A 16,307-nucleotide genomic window follows, 5' to 3' on the forward strand; every position below is an offset into this window, starting at 1 on the left:
AAACATCTTTTAAGATACGCACTTGTGATTTGATACAATGTTCCATGTCAACGTAAAGACAAAGATTTCATAGATATTTAAAAGCCATCATACGTTGGCATGTTGGAATTGGTGCACTCCATGTTTGATCTGCCTGGCACGTCACACTAGAGGCTCCGTTCAGTCCGTATCCCTGGTCACAGGTGAACGTCACCACGTCCTGGTAGGAGTTCGCTCCGGCGGGACTCAGAGCTCCATTTGTTGGGGCCGTCAGAGTCGGACATGGCAAAGCTATAAACAAAAATATTCTTAAGAGGAAGTACGGAATACTATGTAACCAGTTGTTAACCTCTCGATAGATAGATAAAACATGTTACTCATTACACAAAATCATATCCAGTTGCTTAAGTAACTGTTTTTGGCGTATCTTTTTACCTGGATGTCTAACCTTCCTTGACGCATGTTACTCATTATCATTTATCAAAGAGTTGAGATAATTTATGCATAGTTTTCAAAGGTAAAATCTTGTCCTTGGTTCTTACGTTGGCAAGTTGGAATAGGAGCAGTCCATGTTTGGTCCGCCTGACACGTCACACTAGAGGCTCCGTTCAGTCCGTATCCCTGGTCACAGGTGAACGTCACCACGTCCTGGTAGGAGTTCGCTCCGGCGGGACTCAGAGCTCCATTTACTGGTGCCGTCAGAGTCGGACATGGCAACTCTAAAACCATGATATATTGTAAGGAGGATTGTCCAGAATACAATATATGGCAATTTTTTAAAAAAGATAAATAATGTTACTAATATATTACCTAATTATCATCTATTAAATAATTATCTGAGATAATTTATGCATTGTTTTCAAAGACAACTCCTTGTTTGAAAACCTGGGTACCTACGTTGACAGGTTGGAACAGGTGCACTCCATGTTTGATCTGCCTGGCACGTCACACTTGTAGCTCCGTTCAGTCCGTATCCCTGGTCACAGGTGAACGTCACCACGTCCTGGTAGGAGTTCGCTCCGGCGGGACTCAGAGCTCCATTTACTGGGGCCGTCAGAGTCGGACATGGCAATGCTGAAACCATGATATATTGTGAAGAGGGTGTACAGTATGTGGTAAATCTCAACAAATAGATAAAACATGTTACCAGTTTGTTACCTATTGCTTATCAAAGATTTGATTGAGATTTTTGCATCGTTTCAAAGGCAAAATCCTGTTTGAAAACCTATGCACTTACGTTGGCAAGTTGGAACAGGTTGTCTCCATGTTTGGTCCGCCTGGCACGTGGTACTGGAGGCACCGTCTAGTCTGTAACCCTGGTCACAGGTGAACGTCACCACGTCCTGGTAGGAGTTCGCTCCGGTAGGACTCAGAGCTCCATTTACTGGGGCCGTCAGCGTTGGACATAGTAACGCTGAAAGACAATAAACATTCTAAAAAGGATTCCCAGAGTACAACGTATGTAGGGAAACAATCCGATTCATCTAGGTCATCATCTAACCGCCATATTCTTATCCGACTTAGTAACTACGTACAATGACAAGTTAGATATTATATACCATTCCAAAACATAACAGTAGCCCAGCCTACTATTTCTTACGAGATTTCCGACTTAGAATACGTTCTGCTAAACTTCTGTAAGATACTTCTCCGCGTCCCTAAAAGTTCAGTTAACGCTGCTGTAATGGGCGAATTAGGTGTATTTCCACCGTACATAGATATCCAGACGCAACTGATCAAATATTGGATAAGACTAAACAACCTCCCTGATGACAGAATAGTTAAGAAAGCATATCACGAAGCCGTTAGACAAGAGCAGGACTGGGTAGTCCATTTACGAGACACACTCTGTAGACATGGTTTCCAAAATATTTGGTTGAATCCCACTACAGATGCCAAATATTTCGGATTCATTTTCAAAGAGCGCCTGAAAGACGGATTTCTGTCTGGCTGGAGGCAAAAGATAAATAGCTTTAAAAAACTTGAAACATATTCAAAAATAAAAAAATAGCTTTCACATCGAGAACTATCTCCTATCTGTTCAAAACAAATTCTTTATAGTTAATACCACAAACTTAAGAATCGGAGCACACTGCCTAGAGATTGAAAAAGGCAGACACAACAATATACCAGCCAGTCAGAGATTATGTCCTACGTGCAAAGATGGAGTTGAAGATCATAGACGAATATCATTTTCTGATGACATGCCCCACATACGACGAAGAGAGACGCAAATTAATGCAGATGATCCGATGTAAGACTACTAAAACATTACCCAACACATCTAGAGATACGTTCCATGTACTTATGTCATGTCCAGACACATTTTCTGTATATATAGGTCAACACATTTATAATACCATGCAAAAAAGACATCTTAGAATAGCTGTATAAGTAGAGTCACTGAATTTTTCATCAACTTCATGTATATAGTGTAGCATTTATATGTAGAACTTTGACATTCCTGGCAAGTAACTTAGTATACACTCTGTTTAGTAGTCATAGACCATGTTTAGTATAATTAGGTACAACTGCTCACTGTACCCTTCATGTGTATAGTTTAGCGTAATGTAGAATGTACATGTAGAGTCGAAATATTCTCTAGCCAGTAGTTTTTTTTATAATACTCTGTCAGATACAATGTCCGTTGACCATATATATAGCATTATGTTAGACACATACCAACTAGTAATCTTATTATTTGCCATACATTGTACCCGTGACAATCGTTGTGCAATAAACTTTGACTTGAATTGTAACAAGTTACAAGTAGCAAGTTTATTACCTCATGCTGCTAAAGTAGCAAAACAACAATTTGACATGCACTGCATTCAATTAAAGGCATAAACTCTGCATGAAATATGAAATAGGTACGTACGTCTGCATGTTGGAACAGGTGCACTCCATGTTTGGTCTGCCTGACACGTCACACTGGCGGCTCCGTTCAGTCCGTATCCCTGATCACAGGTGAACGTCACCACGTCCTGGTAGGAGTTCGCTCCGGCAGGACTCAGAGCTCCATTTACTGGAGCCGTCAGAGTCGGACATTCTAGAGCTAAAGCGATGGCATAAATTTAGTCCGCAATAATTTAAACAATATCTACTTTTTGAAATGGACGATAGGTGTCTTACAGAACCACCAACATGTACTGTTGATGTTTTTCTTTCGAAATGACGCGTCCTTGCAATCTTATACAATATGTCACGAGAAATAGACAGTAAAATTTGATACAACATTGCTTTACAATATTAGTGCTAGATCAAAGTACCTTGGCAGTTTGGAACAGGTTCGCTCCATGCTTGGTTCGCCTGGCACGTTGTCCTCGAGGCTCCGTCTAGTTCATATCCTTGGTCACAGGTGAACGTCACCACGTCCTGGTAGGAGTTCGCTCCGGCAGGACTCAGAGCTCCATTTACTGGGGCCGTCAGAGTCGGACATGGCAACGCTAGAATGATATGATTGTAGATTGGTAAGACACGTTCGAATTTAAAAGGATGAAAAAAAATTATTGGATAGGGAAGTACCATCGGAGTGTCTAGGGATAGGATGAGCAAAGTCCGTCTTCTCAGTAAGTAACCATTTGTTACTCATTTTACCCATCTCAATTAAGGCATCGTTTAAAACACGAAGAACTATCAACACAATGTGTATCATATCTCAACGGTACCTTCACATCTCGGAACAGGGTGACTCCATGTGCCGGTGGCTTGGCAGGTAGCAGCCGTGTCGCCAACGAGTCGGAACCCCTGGTTACAGGCGAACTGCACCACGTCCTGGTACGTGTTGGCACCGCTTGGATCAAGACTGCCGTTTTCCGGGGCCACCAAGGTGGGACATGTGACAACTAGAATGACAAAAGACGCCTGCCTTGCAAAAAAACTGTGGTTATATCACAAATATCAAATCACCAACAGAAGACTGAAATGGCTTGGCCATGTACTCGGGATGGACGCCTCAAGAATACCTAAACCAGTCTTAAATTGGAGACCTGTCAGTTAAAAGAAAAAAGATGTAGAAACAGAACCACTTGGAGAAGACATGTCACGGATGACCTGGCAATCATGGGGCTATCCTGGCGATAAGTAAAGATAGACCCAGATAGCTAGAAAGAAAAATTCATTGCCTTATGTCTCGCAAGGGATGAAATAATCGATCCCGGTTGAGGAAATAATCGATCACGGCTACGTTCGACGCACCTTGACAGGCCAGGCCGTCTCCCACGAACCCGAGGACGCAGGCGCACTGAAACGTCCGGCCAAGGACGGTGCACGTGGCCATGGCATGGCACGGGGACGGGTCGCACAAGTTGCTACCTGGAGTAATGGGACAACAAAGGGAATTTGACTTAGTGAAATCATTGAAATGTAATAATATGCTGAATACTCGATATAAAAGCATACAGTCGACTTGTCAGCCTGGTGGCTCTCCGATCTCTAAGACACTAAGAGTGTGCCCACCTGCCCGGCGCACGCTAGGCTCTTCAACGGAAAGGCAGTAATTCGAAAAGCCCGAAAGATCGACTGCCAGAGCGAAGGCCCTGTGACAACAATCCGGAACCAAAACAGTCCAAGTCGACCAAAGAGAATGGTCATCAGACTAACTTCCGATGGAGAACATATGGACTCTACCCAGAAATCCAACTTACTGTCGCAGATGGACTGCCCAAGCCTCTGTGCGTGAATGGCATCCGCGAGATCTCGGAAATCCTCTACCCTCAATACTCTGTCCTGATCGCCAGCAATGTCCAGCAGCGTCTGGTCGGTGATGTCCAAAACGTGCCCAACGCCAACTGCGAACACCGTCACGCCTTGCTGCCTCAGTCGTTGTGCCGGGGCCGCGACGTCATCGGCGGGGTCATCGTCCGTCAGGACGACCAGAATCGGGAGAACGTCGTCTCTTGCGCCGTTGGATTGGATGAAGGAGTTGGTGCGGACGTAGTCCAGGGCCTCGCCCGTGTACGTCCCGCCTCTGTCGTAGTCGATGGCGCGCACGGCCGCCACGAAGTCGTCCCTGTTGTCGAACTCGTTGAGGCGAACCTCGGTCACCTGCAGGCCGCTGTTGCTGAAAGTGACCACTCCGATCCTGGTGGCGTCTTGAGCAAAGTCAAAGTTCTCGGCGACGGAAATGACGAACTCCTTGGAGGTCTCGAAACCGCCAGACCTCACGCTTTCCGAGCTGTCAATCAGGAACACAATGTCTACCTGCTGCTCGCATTGATCTGGAACACGAAACAAAGTAGTTATCGTTATTTCTAAAACGTTTTATTATGAAAATAATTAATGTACGTCTAATCATCATTTGTGAACAAAGAAGTGGTCATCTTTTTGAAAACGTAAGTCTGAAATGTCTACTTTCATAAATCGAACCCTTATAATTTATTAAAATTCACACCGTTCAAACGTAATTTCGACGGTTTTGTTGTAGAATAACAATTTTGTCCTCATAGTTGAACTTATATTTCATCTACTGCATTTCGGCCTTAGGATGGTTAGGCTAAAGTTGTAGGTAGGTAAGGATGCAATTACTAAAATAATCACCTGTTGTAGACGGCGTTGTCTGGGAAACAACTGTAAACAAAAAGTAGTGATGAAAAGTTAATATTATAAATAAATGGTATTAATACAAGCAGTCGCAATGCCTTACATAGTCATGACATCATCGCAATATATTATACAGTACTCGCTAGCTCTTCATTTAATATCGTTATCGATTTTACTTATCCGAAGAGTCGCAGTAAATATGAAAAATCAGAAAAGGCTAGCTACAGAAAACAATATTTCAAATAATTTGGGAATACGATGATCCTTCATATCAGCATATAAGATACCAACACTTGAATTCCCAAGATTTTTATTAGTTTATTCTATTATTCTAATATTCTTATATTTGTTACATCCAGTTTAGGCTTTTGAGCACACTTCATTGACCATGAAGGCTAGCAAATTACCATTGCGCAAACCCAACACAGACTCGCGCTCTTTTTACAGCTCATCGAAGTCTATGTATGTGAACTATTTGCATTGCTGTGACGTTGGTGTTCAGGCAAATTCATGGGAGGGTGTGACAAATGTGCGTGTACATTCTACCTGCACTACCTCACCTGTGGTCAACTCATTGATGTTTAAGAACATTGTTGGCATAACAACAACAAAAATCTTAGTACTATGTATAATAGTATCAAAATCGTCTCAAATTAGTACTTAATGTCTCGACACATATGGACGTATATGTATCTCATCCATTTGAAAGGCTATATATTGAAAATAAAAATTGTACGGTACCTGACATTGGCAAAATGGATACAATGTAGCCCTTTGGGTACAGTAACGTTACCTACATTTTGAGATTAGAATCTTTTCAATCGAATATACTATTAGAATTCAGCACTAGTCTTGTTAACAGAGAAAACAGTCAATGAGTAAACGATATCCTGGCTGCCATCCAATAACTGATACATATAGCCATCCTCCATCACCTCAGGCGTTTCAATGTCGGCAGTTTCCTCACTACATAATGTTTTTAGATAACTGCCGTTTTTTTCATACAGTTCCCGTTTTAAGTCATAAGAATTTGCCATTTGTGACAAAAACTGAGGCAACAAAATGACTCATATGCATTTCAAGAACTACTATGCAGAATGTCCTACATGAAGATTTAGCTATTTGTTCTTACTGGGCGATTTGATTAATCATATTCAAATCACCACACAATGATTAGAGTCACGAGCAGATGTCACTTTGTCTAGCTCTTGGTCTAAACTTAAACACAAAACTCAAATTCTCTGTCGTGCAAATTCTCTATTTGTAGCCGATCGCTGCCTTGTCGTTGCCTTTCTTATTTAACTCGCTCCTTACAATGTGTGTAATTCGGCTACCATTTATATTCAACAACGACATGGATCATTACGCTTGACCTGTTATTCCGTAAACGTGGTTCTCTGATTTGGGCGTAATTATGGGTAGTTTAACATACTACTGAGTACTCAGCGTTCACATGTACTGACTCACTCTTCCCACTTCATTATTATACACCCTTCCCGGCGACGTTGGACGACCGATCGACTAAAATCTTATTTTTCAAACGAACCTCATCAACAAAGAAATTATTGTGGGAGTTGTGTTTATTTCGTTGTTAAAAACAATCTCTTCTACTATATTCAAGTTATAAATTCATAGGTCATGCAATCTAATTTTGGGCGGTGAACGGTCGGTTAGCTGTCTCCATCTAGGGGCAAGGAGTCTAAGTTAGTGAGCCTAGGAGGAGCTGTCAGATATATTCTGCACAAATGCAACGAGATAGAGCTTCGGACAGACTCCATAAATCTAAGTAACGTAACGGTTGTAGCATGACCTCTACGTCCTTGCCAATGAACGATATTCCTGCCGAAATAAATGGCGCCAATTGATAATTTCTTTCAGTTCGTTAACGGACATAAGTGGGTGAATGTCAACGGCCGCAGCCTTGTGCGTTAGTAACACAGATCCGCTGTACGTACGTGTAACAATGACTTCCTTCAAGGTCACTCACAGGTCTGTTCACCTTTCTCACGGTGGTAACGGCAAATGTCGGGAAACCATACAAACGAAATCAAAGTCTAGAATGGCTGAAATTTCTACACTCTGTGTTTCTGTGCCGTATGCTCAAAAGTATATACAACATTGTGAAAATTTGAAATATTCCGTCGAAAATTGAATATTGCCATGCTAAAACCGTGCAGTCAGAGACGAGATCGTAACGATCTTGGTCTAAACCAAAGCAAGCAGAATGACCAAATTTTGGGACATAAACACACCTAGATCAGTGAGTTCAACCTCACAGGATTGTTGATCGCTGGCCAGCTTCCAAGTCTCACAGAGGCCAGGCAAATGGGACAAAGGCCTCTGAACTAAAATCCCTTGGGATTTGTTGTCTGCGTGATGCTTAAAAACAGCAAGAAACTACTAATTTGACGACCACTTACCGGTTTTGAAATGGACGGTTAAAAAGATAGAAAGAAGTAAAGAAAGATGTTTCCTATCTCGCGCCATCTTTCCTCCAGACGAGGGCAAAATCTGAGGTCGAATTCCTTCCGACGAAGCGCGATCTTCAATTTCTCGGTTTCTGAGTTCAACTTCTTCCAGGGGAAACGGAGACAAATCCAAAGTGAATGTGCCTCCTTGCGGGGCAAACTCGACTGAAGTGACAACGTATACGTAGAGCACAGAATTTAGGCGTTACCTACTGGGTCAACGGATGACGTGATTCAAGGTGTGCCTGAACCGAGCAAATTGCGCATAATGTTGCATCAATTATTTTCGTCAATTAGCCTCTATAGTCTAGCTAGGTATACAAGTTCATTTGACCGCATATCCGACAACCGTGCGAAGTGAGTTGCAAAAACACCCTACCGCAATCGTGGAAAGATACAATTTATTTACTTAATTAAGATACAAATGATTTGATGCGTCTGTTGTGAAGTTAGACATGACTCAATTGTCCAACAAAATGTTCCCACGAATAGAGATTTAATATCCAATTGTAGCTGTCATTCCTCGATAGAACAAAAGCACTCTCTTTGCTAAAAAGAAAATATGCCGTGATTTTGGTGTCCCGAAAATTGCTACTTAAACTATTCCGTCCCAAGCCAAGTTGTTTGGCAAGGTTGAAAGGTAACAATACTTATAATAAGTAACGATCCTCAGTTTACTGAGCTGTAATACCTATCTTAAATACATATCTGTCACTGTAACACAGTCATCAAAAGGGCATGCAGCCAGCGAAGAAAAGCGAAGAAAATGGACCTGGCTCAAAGTTAAACGCTGCACGCCGTAATGTTAGATAAATACAGGGAGTGGCCTTTTCTGGCCATTAAATCAACCTCAGTTATCAATAAGGGCGCAGTCATTGATGACTACCTGAGTAGTCCTCTTTGGTCCAACAACGCCTTACTAGCCGCACTGAAATAAATCAGAACGTACAATTTAAAAACGTGTACGCGTATTGAGCGAATTACGTACTTGTCAAGTGCGTACATGTTTGACTTTGTGTTGTTTTTGGTCAGATTTGGGGTAAAACATCACACTGAAGGTACAATAGCTACTGAGGGGTTACATCGTGGATCTCCCTGACAAAGCATGTCATGGATTTAATGGGCCCGGGTTCCCCTATTTTGCTATAACATTTCTCATTCAGTCATGTACACAAAGACAACCCTGTTCTTTTTGTCAGTTGACCTTTATTAAGCCCTCAATGGTCTATATTCGTTGTATTGTGACCCTTCGCGTTTGACCGTGCGGAGAAGTGTCGACATTCGTTTTAGCCCCTGTCCCGGTTCCGACGGTCTTTGTCTGGTCATGTCTCAACTGGTTTAACTTTGTAACTGCTCATTGCATCAGATGTTTAGTTCTGGTGTACGATCTACCCGCAGTTCGGCAAAGTCACACCAAGTATAAATCGAACCTGGCTTGGCCTCTTAGACCGGTCACATTTCCAAGCCGGGGCCCGGCCGGGCAGTCTTATGAAAGGGAAAGTGTGATATAAAAGACAAAAAAGCACAAAAAGTTGAAAGAATTAATAACAGGAACAATTTGAGTATCATATTGATATAAATTGTTGACTTTTCGTTAATCGAAACAGCCCAGCCGGACCCCGGTTTAGAAACGTGACCTAAGCATATAACATCTGTTACACACCATCCAAGGCCATAGTTGGCACCCCGACCATTGTTCATCGTCGGACCTCACTCCCAACTATGGGATTCATTCCTCTCCTTGCTTGATTCCACCCAGATTTGATAAGCCTCCTTGATCCGACTGTTCGTCAAATCGGATATGTGACCTTACGGCGAACCTCAGTGAGTCATCAGGCGGCGCTTTTCCATGACGTCACTTCCGGTTGCATCGCGGATTGCGGAAGCGAGTTTGTACAAAACAAGAAGCGATGGAAGTGTAGAGGAAGAACACAGACGATTTACCGCAGATCCAGGGTCGGCCCGTGATTTGGGGGCTTACTTTGCGTCTTCTGGTGGTAGTAATGTTGCAAAGAAGCTGCGATGGGGCGGCTGAAGCTCTTCGAGATCGCCCTGGACGGCGATAAAGCTGTGTACGAACCGACCGAAGTTGTGAGCGGCCATGTTGTTTTGGAACTGCGGGGAGAGATGCGACTCCGCTCGCTGAAGGTGGACATCCGCGGGCTCGCTAAGGTACACTGGACGGAGTCCCGCGGCATGGGCACGGAGACGGGCTCCTACACACAACACTTCACCGACGAACTGGAGTACTTCCACATGGAAGAAACGCTGCTGGGAAACGGAACAGGTGACTTCAGTTCAATTCAATTACTGTATATTGTTCTCCACAACAATGACGTTATAACGTCAACCCACAAACTCCGGCCAAGCGCTGAATAAAGCTTTCTTTTCTCGTCGATAGGTCTTACGGGGTTTTCACCAAACATTTCGACTGGAAGATTGCGTATCGTTATCGTACTTTGAGATTTGTATTGGTCCAGTCGCCTTGGCTAATTTCTCCATATGTTCATAAAATATATTATGAAATGGTCAAAAATTTATCAGACCAATTGTAACATTACAAACTTTTTAACCAATACATATGCAAACTAAACGCCGTGTCGATCGATTTAACGTTAGCGTCACGTTGCTAAGAATTCGATTGCATCATGTAGGTTTGAATAGCGTCAGTGTTTTATCAGAATTCAGCCCTGGACGTTTGCCAACAACAGACTGATCATGATAACATATCACATTTCAATCGTACCTGACATCCCGGCGTTAGTGTGAAAGAAACCAGAGTACAATGTGCAACAGTATATAGGAGCGATCGCCAGGCAAAAAGTGAATGACGGTTGGCCGATTTGCCTACCAATAATTTCACATATGTATAATTTCCGATAATTTGCATATATATGATGTAAAAAAAATATCGCTTGTATAGTCATTGTGTCCCTCCAATACCTAAATTATAAAAGTATGTTTCAGATATTGTATAATCTGCCTAAAGATACTTACAGAGATGTTCCGGCATATCCTAGATTTCTGGTCACTCTAAAGTAGATTTTATTTGTTTTGGACTCTAAATGGACTGAATGACCGTGACCTGTTAGGAGAGACCAAGGAGCTTTAAATTTGATTTTTAACTTCCATGGAGATGTTTGTCGAGACTGGCTGTCACCTCCTAACAAGGATGGACTGAACTGATGTCAAAATGTTACACTTATCAGAAAATAAGTACATTTGACTACATGTACTAATAGATGGCAGGTTGTGAAAACACACTTCCACTAGTGGTACATTTGCAAATACAGTTTTATTCTGCTTCAGACTCTGAATCCGAGGCAGAGGACGACCAGCCACTGCTGACTGCAGGAAGACACCAGTTCTCCTTCAGTTTCCAGCTCCCAGATGAGTGAGTCTTACATAACCTCATTTTTAACCACTTTGTGCACCTCTACTTAGCCCAGTGTGGCAAAATTGCACAATAAAGGTCCTCTATAGCTGGGCCATGATAACATTTGATATAATTTATAAAGTCAGTAGGTGTTCCAGCCTGTGTGATATGTTTTCAAGGTTATCACACAGGCTTCCAAAAGTTCCGTACAATAATTCGAACATTTCTGCATGTGCTGTGTTTGTGCTGCTTTTGAAAATTCGAATACTGGATTTGTATTCATAAACATATGTTTTGATGATCCCAGAATGTTGTTGTTTTTGTCACAGGCGACTCCCAACATCCTTTGAGGGTAAACACGGGAGCGTCCGGTACTGGCTGAAGGCGGAGATCGACCGACCCTGGACGCTACCGTCCAAAGTGAAACGCGACTTCACAATCATCGACCACATCGATATCAATGACACATACCACCTGGTACGTTCAGTTTCTGAAAAATAATTAGAGTAAGACTAATGAAAACATTAAACTAAAAGTTGTACAAAATTGACAGCATTGATTATTCAAATTCTCATTGATACATGTACTTCTTGTTCCCAGACTCCGACAGGTGGAAGCAGGGAGAAGACCTTGTGTTGCTGGCTGTGCACATCTGGACCTGTCAGTCTGAGTGCAAGAACAGACAGGCGAGGGTACTGCCCAGGTTAGATTATCCTATCTCTCAAGTTAACTTACTGTAACAGTTGTTTTTTGTCAAAAACTCACACTAAGCACTTTACTTAGGCAAGGCTGCTACCAAAAATTGTGTCTTTTGCAGTTTTGATGCAAGGCTTTTGAGCTATATTTCATGAATGTACTCCTGTGCAATGGTACATAAATTGCTTGGGAGATGAACAAAACTCCTGACTTAGACTTTAAAGTAGAAAATGATAAACTATTGCTGTAAAGTTTTCAAAACAGCCTGGTCTCATAAAAAACCTTAGAAATAGATACCTTGTGATCTATCAGCTATTACAACTTCATGCTTTTTTGTTCAGGAGAATCCATTGCAATATCGGCAGAGTTTGAGAACCACTCTTCACGACGGATGATTCCCAAAGCAGCGCTGTACCAGACTCAGTGTTACAGGGCAGGCGGGAAGACGCGAACGGTACGAGAGAACGTGGCGCACATGAAAGGCGAGGCCTTGTCTGCGGGGGACACTGTACAGTGGGAGAACAGACTACTGCCAGTGCCTGCCCTCACACCCTCTATCATCAGCTGTAGTATCATCACTGTGGAATACTCTCTCATGGTGAGTTATGCCTACATTACAGAGCTCAAATAACTTCCCATCTACACATGTGCAAATCGCAATCAAAAGGCATGCAAAATGTGATAAGAAGCTGTACATTTGTTGATTTACAAAGTCTGGATTATTCATATGGGAACACGTTGCTTGTTGAGTATGATAAGTTAGTGAAACAATGGTAATTTTGTAAGTGGTTCGCATTACTCCCTATGAACACCTGAGGTTGTCTCAATCGAAAGAACATAAAATTCTGTCATTAGGATTTTTTCATTGCTGTTTTTTGTTTCCTTCAGGTGTTCCTGGATATTCCAGGTGGGATGAACCTGATCTTGCACCTGCCCATCGTCATAGGAACCGTACCTCTGAGCAGACAACCCTACCCCATCCACCTGTACCCCATGGCTGGCATCTCAACACCCTTCGCTGATGGTGAGAAATGATAGAAGTACACTTGTTTAACTTTTGTTCCAACACAAGGAATGATGAATGTTATATCCACTGTTCATGTATTGTAATCTCCCTCTCAGCCCCTCCTAGTTATCATGATTGTTACAGTTCTTGTTGATTTGTTGTATATCTTCCTCTCACCCCCCTCCTAGTTTTGAAGAGTGTTTTATCTCTTGTTAATGTGTTGTATATCTCTGTCCCAGCCCTCCTAGTTATGATGAGTGTTACAGTTCTTGTTGATACATGTATGTTGTGTATCTCCCTTTCAGCCCTCCCCCCCCAAGTTATGTTTGAAGTGTTTTATTCCATTGTTGAATGTGTTTGTATATCTCTGTCCCAGCTCCCCTAGTTATGATGAGTGTATGGCTGGCCTGCCCTCCCCTGACATCCCTGTGGCCGCCCCACCAGGCAGAGTCACCCTCAACCCCGGCGAGCCTCCTCCCAACTACTCACAGGTAAACCACGTTTCTACTTTTCAAGGTGTTTCAAAACATGTAGTGATGGAATTAGCATTCATTTTCTGTGAAGTATAAGATGCTGCAGCTGTGATACTAGTACTTGGTGCATGCATGGTTCTGCATGGTTTGCAGGGTATAGTTTCATTTCTCAGATATGCACTTTCAGAAGTTTGCAAGTATATAATTCATTTTATTCTGTCAGGAACATCAGTATGAACTTCAAGCCTGACTAAGGCATTGTACATGATGCTGCAAGCAACTGGCCCTCCATTGGTCAGATGGAGACCCAATCACCCCCTGACAGCAAGAGATTGTGTAATAAAGGCTAACTGTACAGTATTGAAGATTATTTTTGTAGGTTAAATGCAACAGTAAATTGTATAACAATGCATTGAAACAATTGTGCTTAATTTGTCTTGTTTGATTGTTTGCTTCCTTCAGGTGGAAGCTGCATCCTAAGAAAGTCCAGGTCAGCTAGTGCTGGTTTAGACATGGAAGTAGAAGTGGAGACAGTGGTGGGAACTGCACACATGTATGCCTTGGAGAAGTGAGGCACTTACTATAACCACCAGTCAACAGTAGCTTTTTATAACCTTGCAGAAGGCTGAAGTGTTGCTTTATGATTGTGCTTTACACCATTGTGGCTTTTATCAGATTAAATTATTACACTACATCTAAGTGTATACATGCAATATGTAATAGATGATAAATACGAATGCCCCTTTTATAATGTTTGATTTGTCAGCATAATCAGTGCATTAATCACTCTTCTGTTAATGGTCAGCATAACTTATCACAATTGGAACTATAATATTATAAATAGTAAATATACAGACAGGGAAGAGCCCACCTGGGCTTTGTTGTTTGTGGGCTTGATGTGAGATGTTCCAAAAACTTCACAGTATCTGAATGCTGTCATTTATTTTTCATTGATTGATTAATGTGGTATTCTATGTGTTACCATGGATGTGAAGGCACAAAATATTTTTGTCTTATCTGGACTTCACTTTGCTGTTTTTTCCTAACCTTCCCCACGAGTCAGTCCGTACCCAATATGTAATACTCACATTTGCAGTGGGTACAGTTTTAGAAGTGTATGACACTGTGAAGTTTGTTTACTAACTGCCTGTTGTAACTACTTTCCAAGGAAACTCTTAATTGTTGCATAAAACAAGTGTTTGTTTCTTTGTTAAAGGTATGCAAAAGTTAAGTAACCATTTTTGTTTTGAACTGAGGTGCTTGTTTACACATGGTTTATGGTTGATAGTTCATCTGTGTTAGTATTTATTTTGAGACATTTTCCAACACAAGAAAAGTTATGTAAACCCCAACATTTTCTTGCATTGGATATCACACTTAAATCCTGCATATGATCAGAATATGGGTTTATGTAGACCACAGCGAATGTCCCCTCTGCCTTAAATTGAGCTTTGCAAAAGATTTCTAACAAAAATGCCATGGAACAAAATGTATTTATTCTAGTCAAACTACTGGCAAGTCTTGCTAGCCACACATGATGTGTTTCTGTCAATGTGTGAAAGGTAAGACTGGGATTTTTAACCAAGGGGTGGGGTGGGGGTCAGTAGCAAAGTTTGATTTCCTCAGTGTAAGTTTTTATAAATGTATTTGGTATTTGTAATCAGAATGCTGTCACACTACAGATCCTGATACATTTTCTACTAAAGTCTTGTCTGCTTCCCTCACAAATAATTACATAGGAATCAGCCAATGGGAATTTAGACTCTAGAGACAGAGACAAATCACAACTACGAATTATGGTAGCCAACTACCTGTATGCTTTTATATGGGAATCTGACATTTTATAGGAAGAAAACATTACCAGTTATCTGGTGGTTGAATGATACAATGCAGACTAAACATATTCCTGTAATAGGCTGGCAGACATGTTTTTCACCACAAGCCATAATTTATCCTTGCAAAAGGTGCCCTAATTTTACATGTCATTAATAGCAAGATGTGTGACTTAATTTCCTTAATCATATAGAAATAAATCTTTTGTTGGGAACATCAAAAACAATTAATACACATAAAGATATTTGGGTTAACCAACCAACCATTGCACAGCCACATGTATATACTAACTACATTCACATATAGTATGGAGAGTGACAGAAAATCTGTTTTGAAAAGTATGTTTTTGTTTGCTTATGCAGGACGAATTTCTAGGGTTGCACAAAAGTTATGTTTCAAAGTTTTGAATACAAAACATTGCACAAGAACACTGCCACAAAAATAATTAACAAGAAGAATAACTACTAACTACTAGTATCAAAGAATTGATTTGTAGTAATATTTTCAAAAATTCTATTTTAAAATTTTACCCTTGCCACCTATGAACCTTAGCATACTTATTACATAAAATTATGCAATTCTTATTTTCAGTGAAGGTTGGAATGACTTTTGTAAAGTTTGACTATCTACTATATCTCCTCGAGATTTCCATGTTACAGTATGCAAATTGCACATTGCAATCTTTTAGCAGCAAATGAATGAAAACAGTTTTGATTCTATCATGATCTTCTGTGGATATCCTGGTAAAAACAGGAATTTCGTTTTTTATACATTGATTTATTAGGTAACAAAGATGTGTGAATTTTGCTTCATTGAAGGTAAGAGTTATCATTGTGTATGTGTAAATATTCATGTTAAGATTCAACTGCAATGACAACATAATACTAGTAAGCCGATTGAGCACGTCAGCAGATCAGAATGTACTGCGCCTGCAC

General features: G+C 41.3%; 2 protein-coding genes across 2 annotated transcripts in view; one reads left to right on the plus strand and one right to left on the minus strand.

The window, feature by feature from the left end:
* Positions 1–8,253, minus strand: part of LOC109471797 (sushi, von Willebrand factor type A, EGF and pentraxin domain-containing protein 1-like) — a 36,428-nt gene extending 28,175 nt beyond the window's left edge. The window contains exons 1-8 of the mRNA XM_019771151.1: positions 7,941–8,253; positions 5,518–5,547; positions 4,626–5,198; positions 4,177–4,293; positions 3,648–3,824; positions 3,249–3,425; positions 2,858–3,034; positions 1,217–1,393 (exon numbers count right to left, since the gene is read on the minus strand). Coding sequence (XP_019626710.1) covers positions 1,217–1,393; positions 2,858–3,034; positions 3,249–3,425; positions 3,648–3,824; positions 4,177–4,293; positions 4,626–5,198; positions 5,518–5,547; positions 7,941–8,007 — 1,495 coding nt within the window. The 5' untranslated portion in view covers positions 8,008–8,253. The remainder of the gene's footprint in view (positions 1–1,216; positions 1,394–2,857; positions 3,035–3,248; positions 3,426–3,647; positions 3,825–4,176; positions 4,294–4,625; positions 5,199–5,517; positions 5,548–7,940) is intronic.
* A 1,586-nt stretch (positions 8,254–9,839) lies between these two features.
* LOC109471941 (arrestin domain-containing protein 3-like) lies at positions 9,840–16,006 on the plus strand. Its single transcript, XM_019771474.1, has 8 exons — positions 9,840–10,275; positions 11,298–11,382; positions 11,694–11,841; positions 11,965–12,067; positions 12,402–12,658; positions 12,949–13,084; positions 13,443–13,557; positions 14,002–16,006. Exons 1-8 carry the CDS (start codon positions 10,011–10,013, stop codon positions 14,036–14,038), a joined length of 1,146 nt encoding a protein of 381 aa, XP_019627033.1. The 5' UTR covers positions 9,840–10,010; the 3' UTR covers positions 14,039–16,006.
* The last annotated feature ends 301 nt before the right edge of the window (positions 16,007–16,307 follow it).

This window comes from Branchiostoma belcheri, unplaced genomic scaffold, assembly GCF_001625305.1.
Source record: "Branchiostoma belcheri isolate BF01 breed outbred unplaced genomic scaffold, Haploidv18h27 scaffold26, whole genome shotgun sequence".
Taxonomy (NCBI): Eukaryota; Metazoa; Chordata; class Leptocardii; order Amphioxiformes; family Branchiostomatidae; genus Branchiostoma; species Branchiostoma belcheri.

What these genes read in the sequence shown, in the direction of transcription:
- LOC109471941 (XM_019771474.1), top strand. Translation starts at nt 10,011, where the DNA reads ATGGGGCGGCTGAAGCTCTTCGAGATCGCCCTGGACGGCGATAAAGCT. An exon ending in TCAATGACACATACCACCTG is followed by an intron (nt 11,842 to 11,964) that starts GTACGTTCAGTT and finishes TCTTGTTCCCAG; the next exon opens with ACTCCGACAGGTGGAAGCAG. An exon ending in CTGTGGAATACTCTCTCATG is followed by an intron (nt 12,659 to 12,948) that starts GTGAGTTATGCC and finishes TGTTTCCTTCAG; the next exon opens with GTGTTCCTGGATATTCCAGG.